The 16,028-nt window shown below is 64.4% G+C and overlaps 1 protein-coding gene across 10 annotated transcripts in view; it reads right to left on the reverse strand.

Annotated features, from left to right (window-relative positions):
* The window catches only part of FBRSL1 (fibrosin like 1), an 84,033-nt gene extending 68,212 nt beyond the window's left edge, over nt 1–15,821 (reverse strand). For all 10 annotated transcript variants that reach the window (XM_081253389.1, XM_081253385.1, XM_081253384.1 and 7 more), the window contains exon 1: nt 15,137–15,821. In XM_081253389.1, coding sequence (XP_081109515.1) covers nt 15,137–15,415 — 279 coding nt within the window. In that variant the 5' untranslated portion in view covers nt 15,416–15,821. The remainder of the gene's footprint in view (nt 1–15,136) is intronic.
* Between the last annotated feature and the right edge of the window lie 207 nt (nt 15,822–16,028).

Here is a 16,028-nt window from a genome sequence, read left to right on the forward strand (position 1 = left end):
GTGGGGCCCTGGGCTTGTGACTGCACCTACCTGGGGGTGCCGCTCCCCACCCACCCCCCCGCAGTGGGCCGTCAGGCTGCCACACCTCGGGAAGGAGCCTCCCATCCTGGGAGGGCCACAGGAAGGGGAATGAAGGGAGGTGGATGAATGGGGAGGCGGGAGACGGGTCTGATGAGCGTGGGCGGGCCTGTCAGGACTGGGGGTTTGGGGAGGGTGACTGGGGTGACTTTCCCAAGGAGCCCAGCCAGTAACGTGGGGCCCTGATCCTTGGCCCAGTGTGAGGCCTCACCTAAGCTCAGCAGGAAGCAGCTGCTGAGACTGGCAGCTGTGCTGGCCTTCAGGAGGCATGGCCCATCCTGGGGGTGCCCTCTGGATTCCTGGTCTGAGACCGGGGCGAGCCCTGGGCTGAGGGCCATCACCGCAGTGGCTGGCTGTAGGCAGAGATGCTGCAACTCCAGCTGCCTCATCTCCTGGTCCTGAGCCACCCGTGGGTTTATCAGCCCAACTCCAGGATGCCCAACTGGCATCCTGACCCAATGGGAACCTGTCTTGGGAAAGCAGTCTCCATGTCAGCCAGGTGTGCAGAGCTTCAGCGACCCCAGATGTCATCCCTAGAGAAGGGACCTGGGCCTGCCTTGCTCACAGCTGTGCCCAGTGCCTGGAGCCGGGCCTGACACACAGTGGGTGTTTAATAAGCACGTGCTAAAACGATGCCGACAATGGCAGCATGGTCTCCCATCCCCATGGGCGGCTAGGCCTCTGCACTGCCTGCACAGCTCCTACTGTGCAAAGGGGGCCTGGACCCACCCCACCTGCAGCTCTGCCAATGTGCCCAGAGATGCCTGGCATTCACTGGTGGTGAAGAGGCAAGGTGCACCCACCGGCCTCTTGCTTGGGTCCATGGGGGAACCAGGGGCAGCGCCAGCGCCACTGGGCTGCTGAAGAGAGAGCTAAGGAAATGCCAACAAGGGACCCAGAAGGTTCCGAAAGCACCTGCCCAAGGAGGGGAAGAGGAAAGCCTGAATGAGGGCAATGGTGACTCATCCCAGGTGACACCCTCACGGCCCCCCAGGAAACGTCCCTAAGCCACTTAAGCAGGTGGCAGGAAGGACCAACGTCCCAGCCTGTTGTGGTCCCCTGGACGGGCAGCAGGGGAAGGGATGTGCTGTGCTTCCCGCGTGGGGTCCTCTGACCTGGAGCCAGCAGCTACCTCCAGATGACTCCCCACGTCCCTCCTCCCGTCCAGTGAAGGGGGCCCACAATTCCCAGAATTCGAGAGGAGTGCCAATGAGGTCAGCCAGACGGGCTGTCCCTCCAGGCACGGAAGCCCCCCAGCTGCCCCGCCTGGTGTGGCCCGTGGCCCGGCCTGGGAGCAGCCACGTCCAGTCGCAGGCTGACTGACCCTCCCCTCGGCGGCTGCACACAACTGTGGCTGCACAGGCGGTGGCAGCAGATCCCTCCCCCCTCCCAGGCCCAAATCCACTGGCACACAGACCTGCGGCTCAAGCAGGACCTGGGGAGGGAAGGGCCATCCACGGCCTCTCAAGAGGGGGCATGTGGCACCCCTTGACCTCTGACCCCACACCAAGGGCTGGCGTACTCACCTTCCTGCACGCCCTGCATCCCTGCCCTGTCCCCAGTGTCAACTCAGGAGTTGACTCAGCGTCAACCAGGAAGAGAGAGAGGGATGCTGTGCCAGTGGGGTTGGGGGCTCCTAAAGGTCAGCTGAACCGTGAGGCCGTGGGCAGGACGCTCGTCCTGGTGCATCTGTGAGGTCAGACACCCTTCCACACAGAAGCACTCCCACCACACATGGATCGGCCCAAAGTTCCACAGGCTTCCACTTGGGCAGCAGGTGGGACCCCAACGTCCTGGATGCAGGATTGACCCTTCCCCATGCTCACACTCTGGGCTATCAGACCCCAGGGACACCCACAGGTCATCTGCACTTCCGTGGCCACTGCCAGAACACCCAAGGGCACCAGCTCATCTTAGCCCGAGGGGGTCACTCTCCCTCACGCCCTGCCGACAGAGCCCCTGCTGACCCCAGGACTTCCCAGCGCCTGCCCGGCCCACAGGCCAACTCATTAAACTGGCAGTGAGCGCTGACTCTATGCTAACTTGGCTCCAGGCACCTGGGACCAGATCAGGAGGGAGCTGGCCCAACAGGCGAGTTGTCACGACACCCAAAAAGGTGGGAGGGTAACACAGGCAGGGAGGCGGAAAGGAAGGAGCCACTTGAGAATTGCTCGGGGAGGACCCCTGGTCAGAGCCCAGGTAGCCTCCCTCAGGGAGCAGCCAGTGCAAAGTCCCTGAGGCAACGAGGAGTTCCATGCTCCCTCTTTGGTGCCCGTCTCCTCAGGACGGTGATGCCAGGAGGGAGGTTCTACTGGTCAGCAGCTGGCCCAGCATATGGCCACGGGCTTCCCTGGAGAAGAACGCTGAGGCTGTCCCTCCGGTGATGAGGAAGCACTGGTGAAGACGGCTCACGTTCCACATGCAGAGTACTTAATACGTATTGACTCCTGGTGTGCCCATGACACATGACTGTCATCCCCCTTATAGACAGAGGCCAAGGCCCAGAGAGGTCCAGCAATATTCCTGGTCACCCAGCCCACAAGGTCTCACTGTTAACAGGCTGCTCCCACACAGGCCCTGGAGAGCAGCGAGGCCCCCAGAGTCCCCACCTGTCCACCCTGAATGTCACCTCCTGACCACGGGGCGCCAGCCTGCAGATCAGTTACCTCAGAGCCTCACTGCCCACCTGTGGGTGCCCACCTCCCCCCAGCCCTATCGTGGTGCAAAGGGTGGGCCCAGCAGGCTGCGCTCAGAGGCCCCAGGGAAGACACAAGGAAAGTCCCCAGGCACCACGCTGTAAGGGGTGCGTCAGTCAGGGCCCTCCAGAGAAAGAGACCCACAGCGTGCGCTCGCCGGCGAAGCTCGATTAGGAGGCGGCGGCACGACCGTGCAGGCCGGCGTCCTGAGACCCGCTGCAGGCGGCCTCGTGAGCCCAGAGGGCCGCGGGAGTAGCTCCAGTCCGAAGGTGGAGGAAAGGCCGTCAGACAGGAGGACTCCCCTCTTCCTCGGGGCAGCCGGCGGGCCTTTCGGTTCCACACAGGCCTTCAGCAGACAGGACAAGGCCCGCCCGCAGGCAGGGGACGCCTGCCGCACTCAGTCTGCGGTGGAAATGAAGCCCCGTCCACACGGCCTCCCGTCTGGGGCCAGGCTGGCACGGGCAGGCGCCACCTGAGGGGCCCCGCGGGCGTCGGCGGGCGTCGGGAGGCGGGGCTTTGAGGCAACCCCGCCCCGCACACCCGGGACCCTGGAGACCCTGGGGCCCCGGGCAGGACGTGAGTCTCTGGGCTGTGGCCATGCTGGTCAGGCCCTGGGCCCAAGCCTGCCCTGACAACGGGCCTCTCGACTCCCCACCTCGGAGCCCCCCCACCGTGGGCCACCTTGACCTTCTCATCACCACAGAAAGTGGCAAGTTATCTCTCCCCACCTCCCCATGGGCCACCTCCTTCCGGAAAGAGTAACTAGCCATCCTGCCGCCGTGTGACCTGGTCCCAAGATGCGCACGTCCCGCGGCACTGCAGGGTGAGCCTCGCCTTTACAGGGCAGGAAGGGAGCAAGAACCCTCCTCGGTCTTTCTAGGGCCACCCGAGGCCACTTTTGACCTACCTGGCTAAAGTCACGAAGACTGCTTCTAGCCCGGGGGATAACCTCTGGGCTCTCATGTCTGAGCCCTGGAACAGAACAGGGCTGCCCGTGGTGCGTCTGAGCAAACACAGAAAACGTGTCCACTACTAACCATGAATCTACAGGGGCAGCCTGCCCCGGGGGGACACACGGGACCTTTCTAACAAGCATTTGTGAACAAAGAAGAAGGACAGGGCAGACGTGCAGCGAAGCAAGCGTGGTGCTGACTCGCGTGGTGAGCGCCTCAGACAGACCTGCCCCCGCCGCGCTCCGGGACCCACCTCGGCCCCTCCACAGGTTCTGGAAGGGCCTCAGGAAAATTTTAGGTCATCTCTCCAGACACATCCGGCCACCGCATCGTTCATGTGGTTAAAAAGGACACATCTGTCAACCAGAGACTGTTTTAACTCGTCACATCTTCTGTAAACCTGGCATTCTGTTGTTTTTCGTTAAAAACAACTAGATTGTCAGAATCTTTGAAACACCAGTGCCTCTCCCCTGGCCTGGACTCAGTCCAGCTCCATCCTGGCCACAGCCCACAGTGGCAGGTGGGGCCCAGGGCAGGACCTTCTGCATCTGGAAGAATGGGGGGAGCAGGAAAGCCACCTGCCTTGGCCGGGCTGAGGTGCACCAGGCACGGGCCTGTGCAGACGGAGGGGACGGCAGGACTGCGGGCTCTCTCCTGGCTTCCGCAGGCAGGAGGCCTCGTGCTGCACACGTCCCGGCTCCAAGAGAGGCCCATAGTGTTTCCCGCCTGAAGGTTCGAGAGGATGAACTCTAAGCCAACGGCCCTGCCAGTTTCCTCTCCTGGAAGGAGGATTTCTCTGGAGCAGGGCTTACCAGGGTCCAGATGCAGCCACTCCCACCCCAAGCCGCTGCCGTGAGAATGAGCGCAGGGCTCCCTGGGCTTCTGTTCAGTCCACACTGCTGGTGAGCGCGAGCCAGGCCTGAGCTTGGGGCCCAAGGCTGGGGCTGCCCTCGCCTGTGACGCCAGCCCCGTGGTGGGGGGGTGTCTGGGCCCGTTTTGAAGGCTCAGCCGTGCTTGGGCACACGCAGTGCCAGAGTTCTGCCCTCACTGGCCTCAGTTTCCTCATCTGTAGACTGGCGCGGCAGCTGTGCCCAGGCCTGCAGGGAGAAGCGAGGCTGAGGCGTGCGGGGGTTTTACCCACAGCCACACTTCTGAGCCACACTGCGGGCCCTCACTGACTTGAGGCAATGGCCCTGCAGCGAAGCCCCTGGCAGTAGCCAGGCCCTCTGACCCTCCCGGACCACGGGGGCGGGGGTGGGCATGTTGCTGTGAAATCAGACTAGATCTTCCCGCAGCGATTTTACGTGACCACCTGTAGCTCCCCTCAACACGATTGCTATGCAGCACCGATACAGTTTCTCACTCGCTTCTGTAAACCGACCGTGGAGAGATAAAAGCAATTACAACTAGTAAACACAGACTCGGAACGATTCCCCTCATTGGGGGCTGAGGCTGCCTGCTCCCACCTGGATCAGGCCCTTTCAGGTCCCCAGACCCTGCAGGCAAAGGCGCGGCCACACCCCTCCGACCAGGCGAGGCCCCTCTACTCTGCGAACCACGCTGGGGTCTGCTCCCCAGTCCCTGGGCCCCAGCCCATAGAGCTCACCCCTCGTCACCAAACTTGGGCAACTCTCGCCGCCAGGGGCAAGAAGGCAGAGGGCCCACCTGAGCCCTCACCACTGTCCCTCCACCTCCTGGAGGAAGGCTTTGTGGGATGTCCATGTCACCCTGGGCCTGGAGACCCGTCCCCATAAGGGGCCAGGAGGCTGCGGGTGGCGGAGGTTGCCTTCTCCCAGAAGCTCTGGACCTGAGGGCCCCAGCAGCCCTCCCGACTCATGGTTCAGGCCCCTGCTCTCCATGGTTCCAGGAGCTCATGCCACATCCCACCCACGTCCAGTCTGAGTGCAGCCCCACCCATTCTACCTTCAGAGCCTCACCCATGGCTCACTGGGCAGGCTGTCATGCCCCGACCCGGATGCCCTTCAGAGCACGTCTGCCTCAGGGCCTTGGCGCGGCTGTTCCCTCTGCCCTGACACCCACATGGCTCACTCCCCCTCACCTGCAAGTTTTGGCTCAAACTCCCCCTACCCCACCCAGGGTAAAACCGCAGCCCCCATGCCCCGCCCCCCCTTCCCCATGCCTCAGAGATGCAATGTGCAGGTGCTCCTTTCCTGTGGTCGGGGCAGCAGGTGGCTTAGCGCAGGGTCTCTCCCGAAGCGGGAACCCCTCCCCTTCGCCCTAGCCAGATAGGAGGCAGCTTCTGCACCACCCGCCAGCAACTGGTGCCCGACACCCCCAAGTGACCAACCCTCCATGCCTGCCTGGGACTAAGAAAGTTCTGGCGACCACGTGGGACTTCAGTGCCAAAATCAGGGAAGTCCTAGAGAAACTGGGGAGGCCCCGTGAACCACGACGACAGCATCTTCCTTCATTTAGACAGCCTTCGCCAGAGCCCCTCTCTGCCCACATTGTGGGCTGGGGGCCAGGATGGAGGGGTGAGAAGGCCCCTCTGCCTGGCCTGACCCCCACCCTGGGCCCTGCTCCAGGCACAGGAAGGCCAGGGACACCTCCGGCACCTGCGGCTGACCTCTCTCCGGGCTTGAACGCTGAACTGGGAGCTGGCCCGGCTGTCCCCACCCTGGCGTGGGGACCAGGTCCAGTCGCCCCCTCCAGCTATGCTGCTGGGACAGAACTGTCCTCCCTGACCCGTCCATCGCCTAAGTCACACTCACACCGCACAGGCACCGTTGCCCGTCTTCTCCTCAACCCCACGCCCAGTGTGCCAACCCCGCAGGTAAGTCATCCTGCCTGAGAGTCACCTGGCCCTTGAGGACCATTTCCTGAAGGCCTCACTGACACCTCAGCTGCTCCAGAAGCTTCCGGAACCTGCCTCGTTGCACCCTGGTCCCTCTGGGTCCGTTTCCCGCTGGCCCGCTAAACACCTGGTGAGGCCAGCATGGCTGGATGGCAGATGGTCAGGGAGCTGGGAGTCGGGAGCCGGGCCTCCAGCGGGACGACCACGGCATCTGGAGTGCTTCCCGAGCACCAGCCCCCTGCATGCAAGTGGGGAGCCCCTCCAGGAGGGAGGCGCCTCCCAGGCACTGTACCCACCCCTTCACATATCCAGTGAGCCCCCGCAGTGTGCCGGGACAAAGAAGAGTCACCTGGAAACAAAACACAGACCTACCCCATTGCTGAAGACAAGCCAGACGACGCCTGGTGGAAGAAGGCGGCCGGCCTGCCCAGGTCTGCGCCCTGTGGATCCGCTTGAGCCGCCACCCAAGACCACGTCCACGTGTCGGTCTCCCACCGTGACCCTGGCCGATGGCCTGGGCCACCCTCTGCCCCACACTCGCCTGGGATTTACGGTCACAGCCGCTGTCCTGACGGTGGCGTTGCGAGGTCAGGCTGTCCAGGCCCCTCTCGGCCTGACCGCCAGCTCCTCCGCGCCCAGACAGCATATCCCACACTCGCCCACGACTGCCACAGCCGCTCTCACGCTCGTGGCCCTGGGAGCTCCCCCTCGGCCCCGGAACCTGCACAGCTGCTGCCGAGGCCTGCCTGGCCCGGCAGGGGAAGCTGCGGGGGCCGGGGCCGCTGCTGCTGAAGCATCTCGTGCCTGCCTTCCGTCCGGGCGGGGCACAAAGAGAAACAAGCTCAGAGAAGGGCCTCGAGGGGGAGGTGGGGAGGGCGCAGGACCACGCGGCAGGTACTTCCACCTTGTCACTCCCTAGACGAGGAAATTGCGACCCGGAGCAGGCACAGGGCTGCCAGGGGCCACACGTGAGGAGAGGGAGACACTCACTAGCTTCACTGGCCACCTCAGCTGGCTGGTAGGGCCTCGGAAGAAGCATCCTAAACTTGCTCCTGGGTGATGGCGAGAGCTGGGCCAAGGCCCCAAGGCAGGCGTTCCTGGGTGCAGGGACTGAGGTGAGGGGATGGGTAGGGCCAGGCCTCGAGGGGAACATGGGTTCATTCCACAGATGACAGACAGGGACCCCTAGGGGATCTGGGCCAGGCAGAGATGTGATCTCCGGAGCCAGGGGCCCCTGGCTGTATCCAGACGAGTCTATGAGCATTCCTGTCTGACAAATCCTCACTGGGGCCGCGGGCGGAGCCAGGGCTGAGGGCAGGCCAGGCAGCACGTGGGAAAAGCATCGGCCAGGGTCCTGCCAGGGTCTGAGGACCAGCATGTGGGTCCAGGGCTGGGGGGCAGAAGGGACAGCTGTGGTGTGTAAGGTCAGCTGAGTGATGGGGTCGTGGCAGACCCACGGTCCCTGTGGGGACTGGCTCGTACAGAGACAGGAGCCCTGGGGCCACAAGAACACCCCACCCAAGGCTGCAGAATTTGCAGGGAGGGTGGCAGCTGCCAGGCACCCGAGGTGGCACAATATGTCAGATTGGGGCGACCAGTGGGACAGGGCCAGGGGAGAGGATTCAGGACGTGGCTGATGGCCACGCAGGGCTGGAGCTCCCATGGAAGCTGGTCTGGAGGACCCACCAGGAACCTGATCCTCACAGGGTCAACTCTTGACTCAGCGTGAAACTGTGAGGCCCCTCCCTCGCAAGGACAGGAAAGGCAGGGTGGCCAGACACGCAGCCCTAGGCCAGAAAGGTGAAGCCCAGGCTGGACAGGTGGGAGCCCTGCCGCTCTCTGGTCACATGGCCTCCACCCCCAGCCCCCAAGGCGCAGCACAGACCTACGCCCTGTGCCTGGTTCCCATCCCGCTCTGCCACTTGCCAGCCATGTAGACTCAAAAAGTGACTTAACCCCCATGCCTCAGTTTTCTCGTCTATACAATGGAACAGCAAGCACCCACTGCAAGGGCTGCTCGGAGGATGAAGTGAGCCGAGGCCCCGAAGGCCGGCGCTCCTATTTCCGTGACTTGGCATCACCGCGGCCGGGGCCGGACTCGGGCCGCCCACTCCTCCCTGGCAGTGGCGTGTGAGCGGCGGCCCCCTGCCAGGGCCACACGTGTGCCTCCACAGATGGCGGCTCCGCTCACCAGTCTCTGGCTGACGCTAAGCTCTCACCAGAGAACCCCCCCTTGTCTGGGACCTGCAGGCACCCGCGGCCGGTCAGCGTGTGCTGCTCCGTGCGGTGTCCAGAGGGCAGCGACCGCCCCAGACGGCTGCTCCAAGGAGGGAGCAGCGCCTGGGCCACTGAGACGCTTCCCCAGGCCAGGGGGTGACCCGGCAGTCCCCGCCCTCACGTGCCTGCCGTGCCCACCGGGATCCCATCAGCTCGCCTGCCACATTCCCACAGAGGCCTGGGGAGCTGAACGAAGGGAGCAGCGCAGTGCAGCGTGTTTTCCTTCCAGGACTACTGTGGGAAACCAGGGCACTGGAAGCTTCTCCACACCCAGCTGGAGCCAAGTACATCTGCCCAAGTCCCCAAAGCACTTGACTCCATGAAGGTTTCAGATTCCAGCTCCCGAGGGAGAAAGCGCCTCAGGTGACCCCAGTGACCACCCATGTCCCCACCCTCACCCCAGCTGCCGAGCGCCTCACCCACCTTCCCCAGGCGTCTCCACCTGAGAGCCCCACCCGTGCCGGCTCCCGCCCAGCAGCCGCCTGGCCTGCACTGCGGACGCTGTCACGACAGCCCGTGACCTCCCCCCAGCCTCCGGCGAGTCTAGTCACCTATCTGCCTGGAGCCAAGCCTGCAGCCAGCACAGCACGGGCACTGCTTATCGATGCTCAGTGAGTCAGGAGAGAAGGACGGGTCAGAGCCCTCCCTGGTGGCCGGCGGTCGCTGCCAGAGGCCCGGCAGACTCATGCGAGCCTGCCTTCGCCTGCCTCGGGGCCACCACTGCCTGGGCCGCAAGGAGCAAGAGCGACGAGACCGTCCAGAGCAGGCGTCCAGGAGTGGGGGGGCCGCCAGGGCTGCCTGAGGCGGGCCGCGGCTCGGCTATGCAACCCACGGTGCTGAAAACCTCTGACTGGGAGGCGGCCCGGCTGCCCAGGGGCCTCGCGAGACTGCACCCGGGGACACGTCCTCAGGGGCACCAGGGCCAGCAGGTACGCCGGTCACCAAGGAGGTAGAAAGGGACTCTCGGCAGAGGAGTGCGGGCCGCACGGCCTGGGCAGCGAGACCGCAGCAGGCACCTGGGCCCTGCCCCGGGTGAGTGGCAGAGGCCAGGCCAACGCTGCAGTCTCCCCATCTGCACAGGGCCCCCGTGACCACGGCTCCCTGCTCCCAGGGCCCCGCGCAGAGCGCGGGAACCACACGGGTCGAGGCCAGGATGGGGTGTGTCCCCAGCAGGTGCCTCACGGAGCGCCACTGCTGCCACTGTGGTGGCCCCCAGCTCACAGGGACCCCACGCCCACGGCAGGGGTGGTTTCCAGGCGCCAGCATCCCTCCTGCAGAAGGCCGACTCTGCCCGCCTGACACACGCACCCGGGTCCCCAGCCCTCCGCGGCGCAGACGTGCGCACACTGCCCAGAAGCCAGGGTGGGGCAAAGGGAAAGCGGGGCGCAGCTGCCCCCGGGCCGCACCGCCGGGGCAAACGCAGCTTGTGGGAAGGGGAGGCTGCTGGCCGCGGGGGGCCCACGGCGCTCTGCCGCAGGCGCAGCACAGCCTCCAGGCGCCTGGGAGAGGGCGGCCGTGGGGAGACAGACGTCCGCCACCTTTCCTGTCATCAGCCCCCCGCCGGCCTTCACAGTGTGGGTGGGACACACAGGGGAACCAAGGCCCAGGGGCCACAAGTGCTGTGCGCGCAAGCCCCAGCCATGGGAGCAGGGGAGTGGGCCAGCGTGCCGGAGCGCAGGAGATGGCCCTGGCCCCCTGCACGGGGCTCAAGACCCTCACCTGTGCTCAGGGGCAGGCAAGGGTAACGAGCTGACCGTCCGTCAGGACTGTGGCTGCCTCCACGCTGGGTGTCACCTCTGCGTGTTCACTCTGTGATCCTACTGCCCGTGATGGATACGTGGCAACGCGGGGGACGCAGCTGAGCCCTCCTAGCCTGGTGCAGCCTCAGGCTCTGCAGTCTGGCGTCGATGCCCACGGTGCTCAGAAGGGACGGCCCTTCCCTAGAGGTGGGACAGCCGGCCCGGGCCACAGCGGTGCTCCTGCGGCACAGGACAAGGCCGCCCCTTCGATGTCACGCAGGACCACCCCCTGCCTCTTCCCATCTGTGGACTGGGACTGTGGCAGGCAGACCCTGGGCAAGGACTTGTCCCCCCACCCAGCATCAGTTTCCCCATCTGAAGACTAGAAGGCAGCCTGGAGGAGGTGCTCTGGCCTGGAGGCTCGGACGCTCTCCAAGCTGAAGGCTTCTCTGGCTGCTGGCTCTCCTCACAGAGCCCAATCATCTGCGTGGTCTCAGCCCTGCTTCCCCGTCAGAGGGCTGGGCTGGACACGTGGCCCCCCAGGCAAACCAACAGCATGGGCTTCTGTCCATGGGCCACGGGGGCTACACCCCAGCTCCCTGAGCACCCAGAGCCGGCACAGACCACGCACTCTCCGCCCCCGTGGGCCGCTGAACCCGGCCCAAAGACAGACCGCCACCACTGAGCCTCCTGATGTAGCCGGGGGTAGGGGGCGTCTTGGCACCCCTCACCGACTCCCCGACCCCCCACGGGGCCAGGTCCAGACCGGACCCCACTGCTCAGCGGGCGTGAGGCTCGCCTCCCAAGCTGGAAAAGCGCCATTAATTTTAGGGGAAATGCACAGCAAGCCCCTGGGCAGCCCCCGCGTGGTGTGCGGCAGCGACAGGGCTCCGTAGGCACGACTCCACGTGCAGCAGCTCACGTGCAGCCTCGGGGTGTGCTCTGTGCTCATAAGAGTAACACGTGTTGGTCAGCGTGTAGGAAACAGAATTAGAGGAAGGCAGTCACCTGTGACCACAGCTAAAATGTGGGGTCTTTTCCTTTCCATCTCTATTCCCGGGTACACACCTCCCAGACATGTGTACAGATGTGGTAAATAACCTTTTCCTGCTGCAAAAAAGGAGACACCAGACTGAAAGCGTGGTTACAGCTGCACAACATGCTCTGGAAAAGCCAGGGGCTGGCGAGAGTAGTCACTGAAGGAGGCTGAGTTGGGAGCTGACTTTTTTCAAAATACACCTTGTCATAAAGCTTGACTTTTGAAGCACGTAAAAGTGTTTTGCTGTTCGAAAAGCAAATTAACAAAGAATCATATGGGTGCCCAACCAGAAGAGTGGTTCTAGCGGCAAATGCTTTCTCTCCAGACCTGCAGAGATGGTGCTGAGGGCAAGGGCTGGCGGCCCTGAGGGAAAGCCCCAGGAGGTGCACAGTAGGTCTGCTGGGCACGTCCTGACTGCCCGTAAGGCGACCTCCCGGGAGACCTCGGGGCCCGCACAACCTGCCCTGCGGTCGGAGGGCAGATCTGCCATAGGGAAGAAAGGTTGAGAGGACCTGGGGAGAGAACCACAGTGCTGCTCTGGCCTGCCCTCAAGGGCCTTCCCATCGCTTCTGGTCAACACACCGGGAGGTGGTGACATCTCAGGAATCAGAGGGACAGCAAAGGCTGTCCATCAGTCTGTCCCAAATGTCCCTGGTCAGTGAGAACAGAAGAAAGAGCCCCTGTCCTGCCCAAACCACAAGACTGCTGTCCCGCTGCCACCTGCTCACTGCCCCCACACGGACAGACAGAGACTCAGAAAGCCGATGGGGATGAGGGCTCAGGTGTGTGACCCCCTGTCCAGACTGTGGCCTCTGAACACCCTCAGCTCAGACGCTGGACTCCAGCCGCCCGACCCAGGATTCCAGGAGACAACTCTATCCCCAGGACTGTGGACACATCCTGAGCCAGGCCAAATCAGGTGCTGCCCTCAGTCGACATCACCGCCACACTGTGGAGCTCCTGCTGTGTCCACAGCACCTAACAGAGGTGGCGGTGATCCTCTCAGCTACCCCAGAGGCAGGGATCGGTCTCATCCTCCCCCAGGGGCAGACTCAGGTACACAGGGTAGAGGGTGAGGGTGCCTGGGACCTGCCCAGGACGCAAGGGGCAGGAAGGCCTTACCCGGGCAGAGGTGAGGGGGCCTGCATCCTCAGGACAGAGGTAAGGAGGACTTGAGGGACACTGGCACCACGCACAGGTCCCACCTCCTGAGCAGGGCCACACCTAACATTAGGCTATGCTCCAGAGGTGGTAGCCCGTGTCCGCATGGAGGCCAAGATGGACTCCCAAGGGCCTGGCAGAGCTCTGAGACCAGGCAGGCTGAGGCCTCAACGCTCATGGTGCCGGGCCTCAGTGTCCCCATCTGTGCCGTGGGGACAAGCAGGCCTCAGAACAGCACCTGGTAGAGCGCACTCATTTGCTGAGTGCTAGCTGTCACTATCAGCCTCATTATCAACTATCTGAACTCTGGGGGAAAACCACTACACTTTAGCAAGAAATGAGGCCAAACAAGCGGGGCTGATCTAGAAGTTATGACTCGTCCAGAAGCCCCGTACTTTCCAAGGCAGGCAGACTCCTCCCTGGCTCAGAAGGGCAGAGAAAGGTGCATGGAGTGGCCCTGCGGTGATGCGGCTGTGTGAATGCCAAGCAGAAAGCAAGCTCAGTCTCACTATGACCCGGCTGGGACTGGTCTGAGCCTGCAGAAGTCCCCTAAAGCCGAGGCTGCACTTTCTGGCCCCTGATGCAGAAGGGGTGCAGCCAGAGCCACTGCAGGCAGCGTGTGGACCCAACAGGTGCACTGAGTGACCCTGGGTGCAGCTTTCCTGAACCTCAGTTTCTCCTCTCACTGGTTCACTCCACAAACACGTATGGGGCACTAGGACCCCGCAGGGGACACATACACACACACACAGACACGGTGCCTGCTCTCTTTCAGCTACAAGTTCTGGCGGGGAGGGCTTCACAACAGAGCAGACAGCTTCGGAAAGAGTGGTAACTGACAGCAAAGAAAGGTTGTGAAATAAAACGGGGAGATGGACACTGGGGGGAAAGGCATGCTGCTTCAGGCCATGCCTGGAGAGGGCCTCTCAGAGTGACATTTGCGTCGGAGACATGAAGGCGCCAAACCACCCAGGCAGAGGGAACAGCAAGTACGGAGGCCCTGAGGCAAAACCTGAAAGGGGCTGATATGCTGGTGGGAGAGGATGTCAGGTGGCAGAGGCCAGCTGATGGGACGCAGGGCCTTGGAGGCCGCAGTAGGGGTTTTGTCTTTTCCCCACGGGGCAGAGCGGTGACACTTCTGGAAGGTGGGTGGTGTATCCCCTCTCAGACGCCGCAGGGCAGGACCTGGCTTGTACAAAGGCAGAAAACAGCCCTGGGACCTCCCCTGCCCAGTACGGAGCCAAGGCACGTGCCACCACGCCCCACCAAAGCGCATTCGCTGAGGACCCCTAGGCCAGGAGCCATCTCAGGCCCCCCAGATGTGCACAACAGACGATCCTGGGGCTGTGTGTTCGCACAAGCTCTGACACAGGTGCCCCACCTCTGTGTATCCATGTGCCCAGACAAGAAGGGGCAAACCTGTCCCTGGGCCACCTCTCCCTGGCTGCCAGCACCTGACCCTGAGGCTCTCTACGGACCCGGGGCACCCCTGGGAGGGGGCTCACTGCAGAGACCGGCACTGTGGGGACTTCCCTTCCCCCAAAGCTCAGCTTCTGCGACTGGTGAGTCCTAGGCCACTGGCCCCCAACCCCCAGGAAAAGGGGAGCTGTTAACTGAGCGGTCCCTGGGGCCCCAAACCCAGCGGGTGCCGGTCCCCCAAAATAAGTGCTGCCTGGGGCCCCTGGAGGGGGGGAGGGGCTGGCCAGCTGGCTGGGGCCCACGGGACTCCGCAGCCAGGCGGCATTCCTCCCCAGGCCGGTTCTAGGAGACCGCAGCCCCCAGCCAGTCCACTTGCCAACTCTGACAGCATCCATTTCCTTCTCCACTCACTTGGTTCCAGGCGAGAACGGAAGCATTTGCTCAACAAATATTGTCCATGATAACTCAACCAGACAAACAATAGTTTTCTGCCCTCCTATTAACCACGCAGCAAACAGCGGTCGCAGAGAGGGGGATAAAACATGACCCTCCCTCTCCCCGTCTGAACAGAAACCTCCAGGAGGAGGAGGGGAACAGGAGGAATTCCCCATGTATCCATTTTATCACGGCCTCCACCAAGTCCAGCAGTGTCCACCTCCCTAGCACATCCTGAGCCGAATCAAGTGATATTTTGGCAACAGAAACACAACTGAAAAAAGACCGGCTGAGTAGCCAGACAGCCCCCAGCTCGGACAGTGTAATTTAGAGACTTTTCTCCCCAGCACCTCAAGACACAAACACACCTGCACCCAACGCAGGGTGCCGGGTCCTCCGGGAGCAACCCGCAGGGCGCGCGGGGCCCACGCAGCCCGGGGAGCCCTAAGGGGTGGGTGTGCCCATGCCCCAGGGGCTTCCCGTTCGCGACCCCGCGGCAGCATGCTCGCGGGGGGCCCACCTACCTCCAAGGCCTCCAGCGTGCTGAAGCTGGCGATGGCGAAGCCATCGATGACCTCTTCCTCCTGCGAGCTGGACTCGCGGCGGCGGCGGCGCGGGGGACGCGCGGCGGCGGCGCGGGGCGGGGGCGCGCGGGGCAGGCCCGTGTTCTCCTTGCCGGGCCCGGGCTCGGGCTCGTCCCCCGACGACGCGCTCTGATCGCGGGCGTCGCGGGCCGCCTCCCGGCGCCGGCCGCGGTCCCGCTGCGCGCGCGATCGCCGGCTCTGGCGGACCTTGGCCTCCATGGCGCGCGGTGACCTTGCGACCGCGCCGTCGGGCTCCCGCTCCGCTGCCGCTGCGCTACGCGGCACCGCCGGGCTCGGTGCGGATCGCGCCGACTCCGGCCGTGGGCGGCGGCGGGCGGCGGGTCGGGCCAGACATGCCGCGCGGGTGGCCTCAGCCCCGGGCCCGGCGCGGCCTGGGCGCCTCGGCTCGGGAGGCCGCGCGCATCGGCGGGGAGGCCGGCGCTCAGCGGCCCTCGGCCGCGGCCCCGGGGGCACGCCCCATGCGCGACTGGCGGCGGGCAGCTGGCGGCGGGCGAAGGCTGGGCGGAGGCCCGGTGGGCGGGCGGGGCGCAGACCGGGGATGAGGCGCCTGGGCTCGTGAGGCGGCGGTGGCAGCGGCGCCCCGAGCGGATAACAACTGACGTACTTCCGCCAGGCAGCCGGCGCCAGAGGAAATGGGCGCTTCAGCAGGGCCGACGCGAGCCCCGCCCCGCCCTGGCCCCGTCCTGGCCCCGCCCCTTCTGGCCCCGCCCAGGCCGCGCTCTGCCCCTCGGTTTTGCCTCACCGCCCCGCCTCCGGCCCCGCCCCGCCCGAGCCGCGCTCCGCCCAGCCCTCACCCCGCCCCTCAGGGGAG

Source organism: Mesoplodon bidens, assembly GCF_964165515.1.
Source record: "Mesoplodon bidens genome assembly, chromosome: 13".
NCBI lineage: Eukaryota > Metazoa > Chordata > Mammalia > Artiodactyla > Ziphiidae > Mesoplodon > Mesoplodon bidens.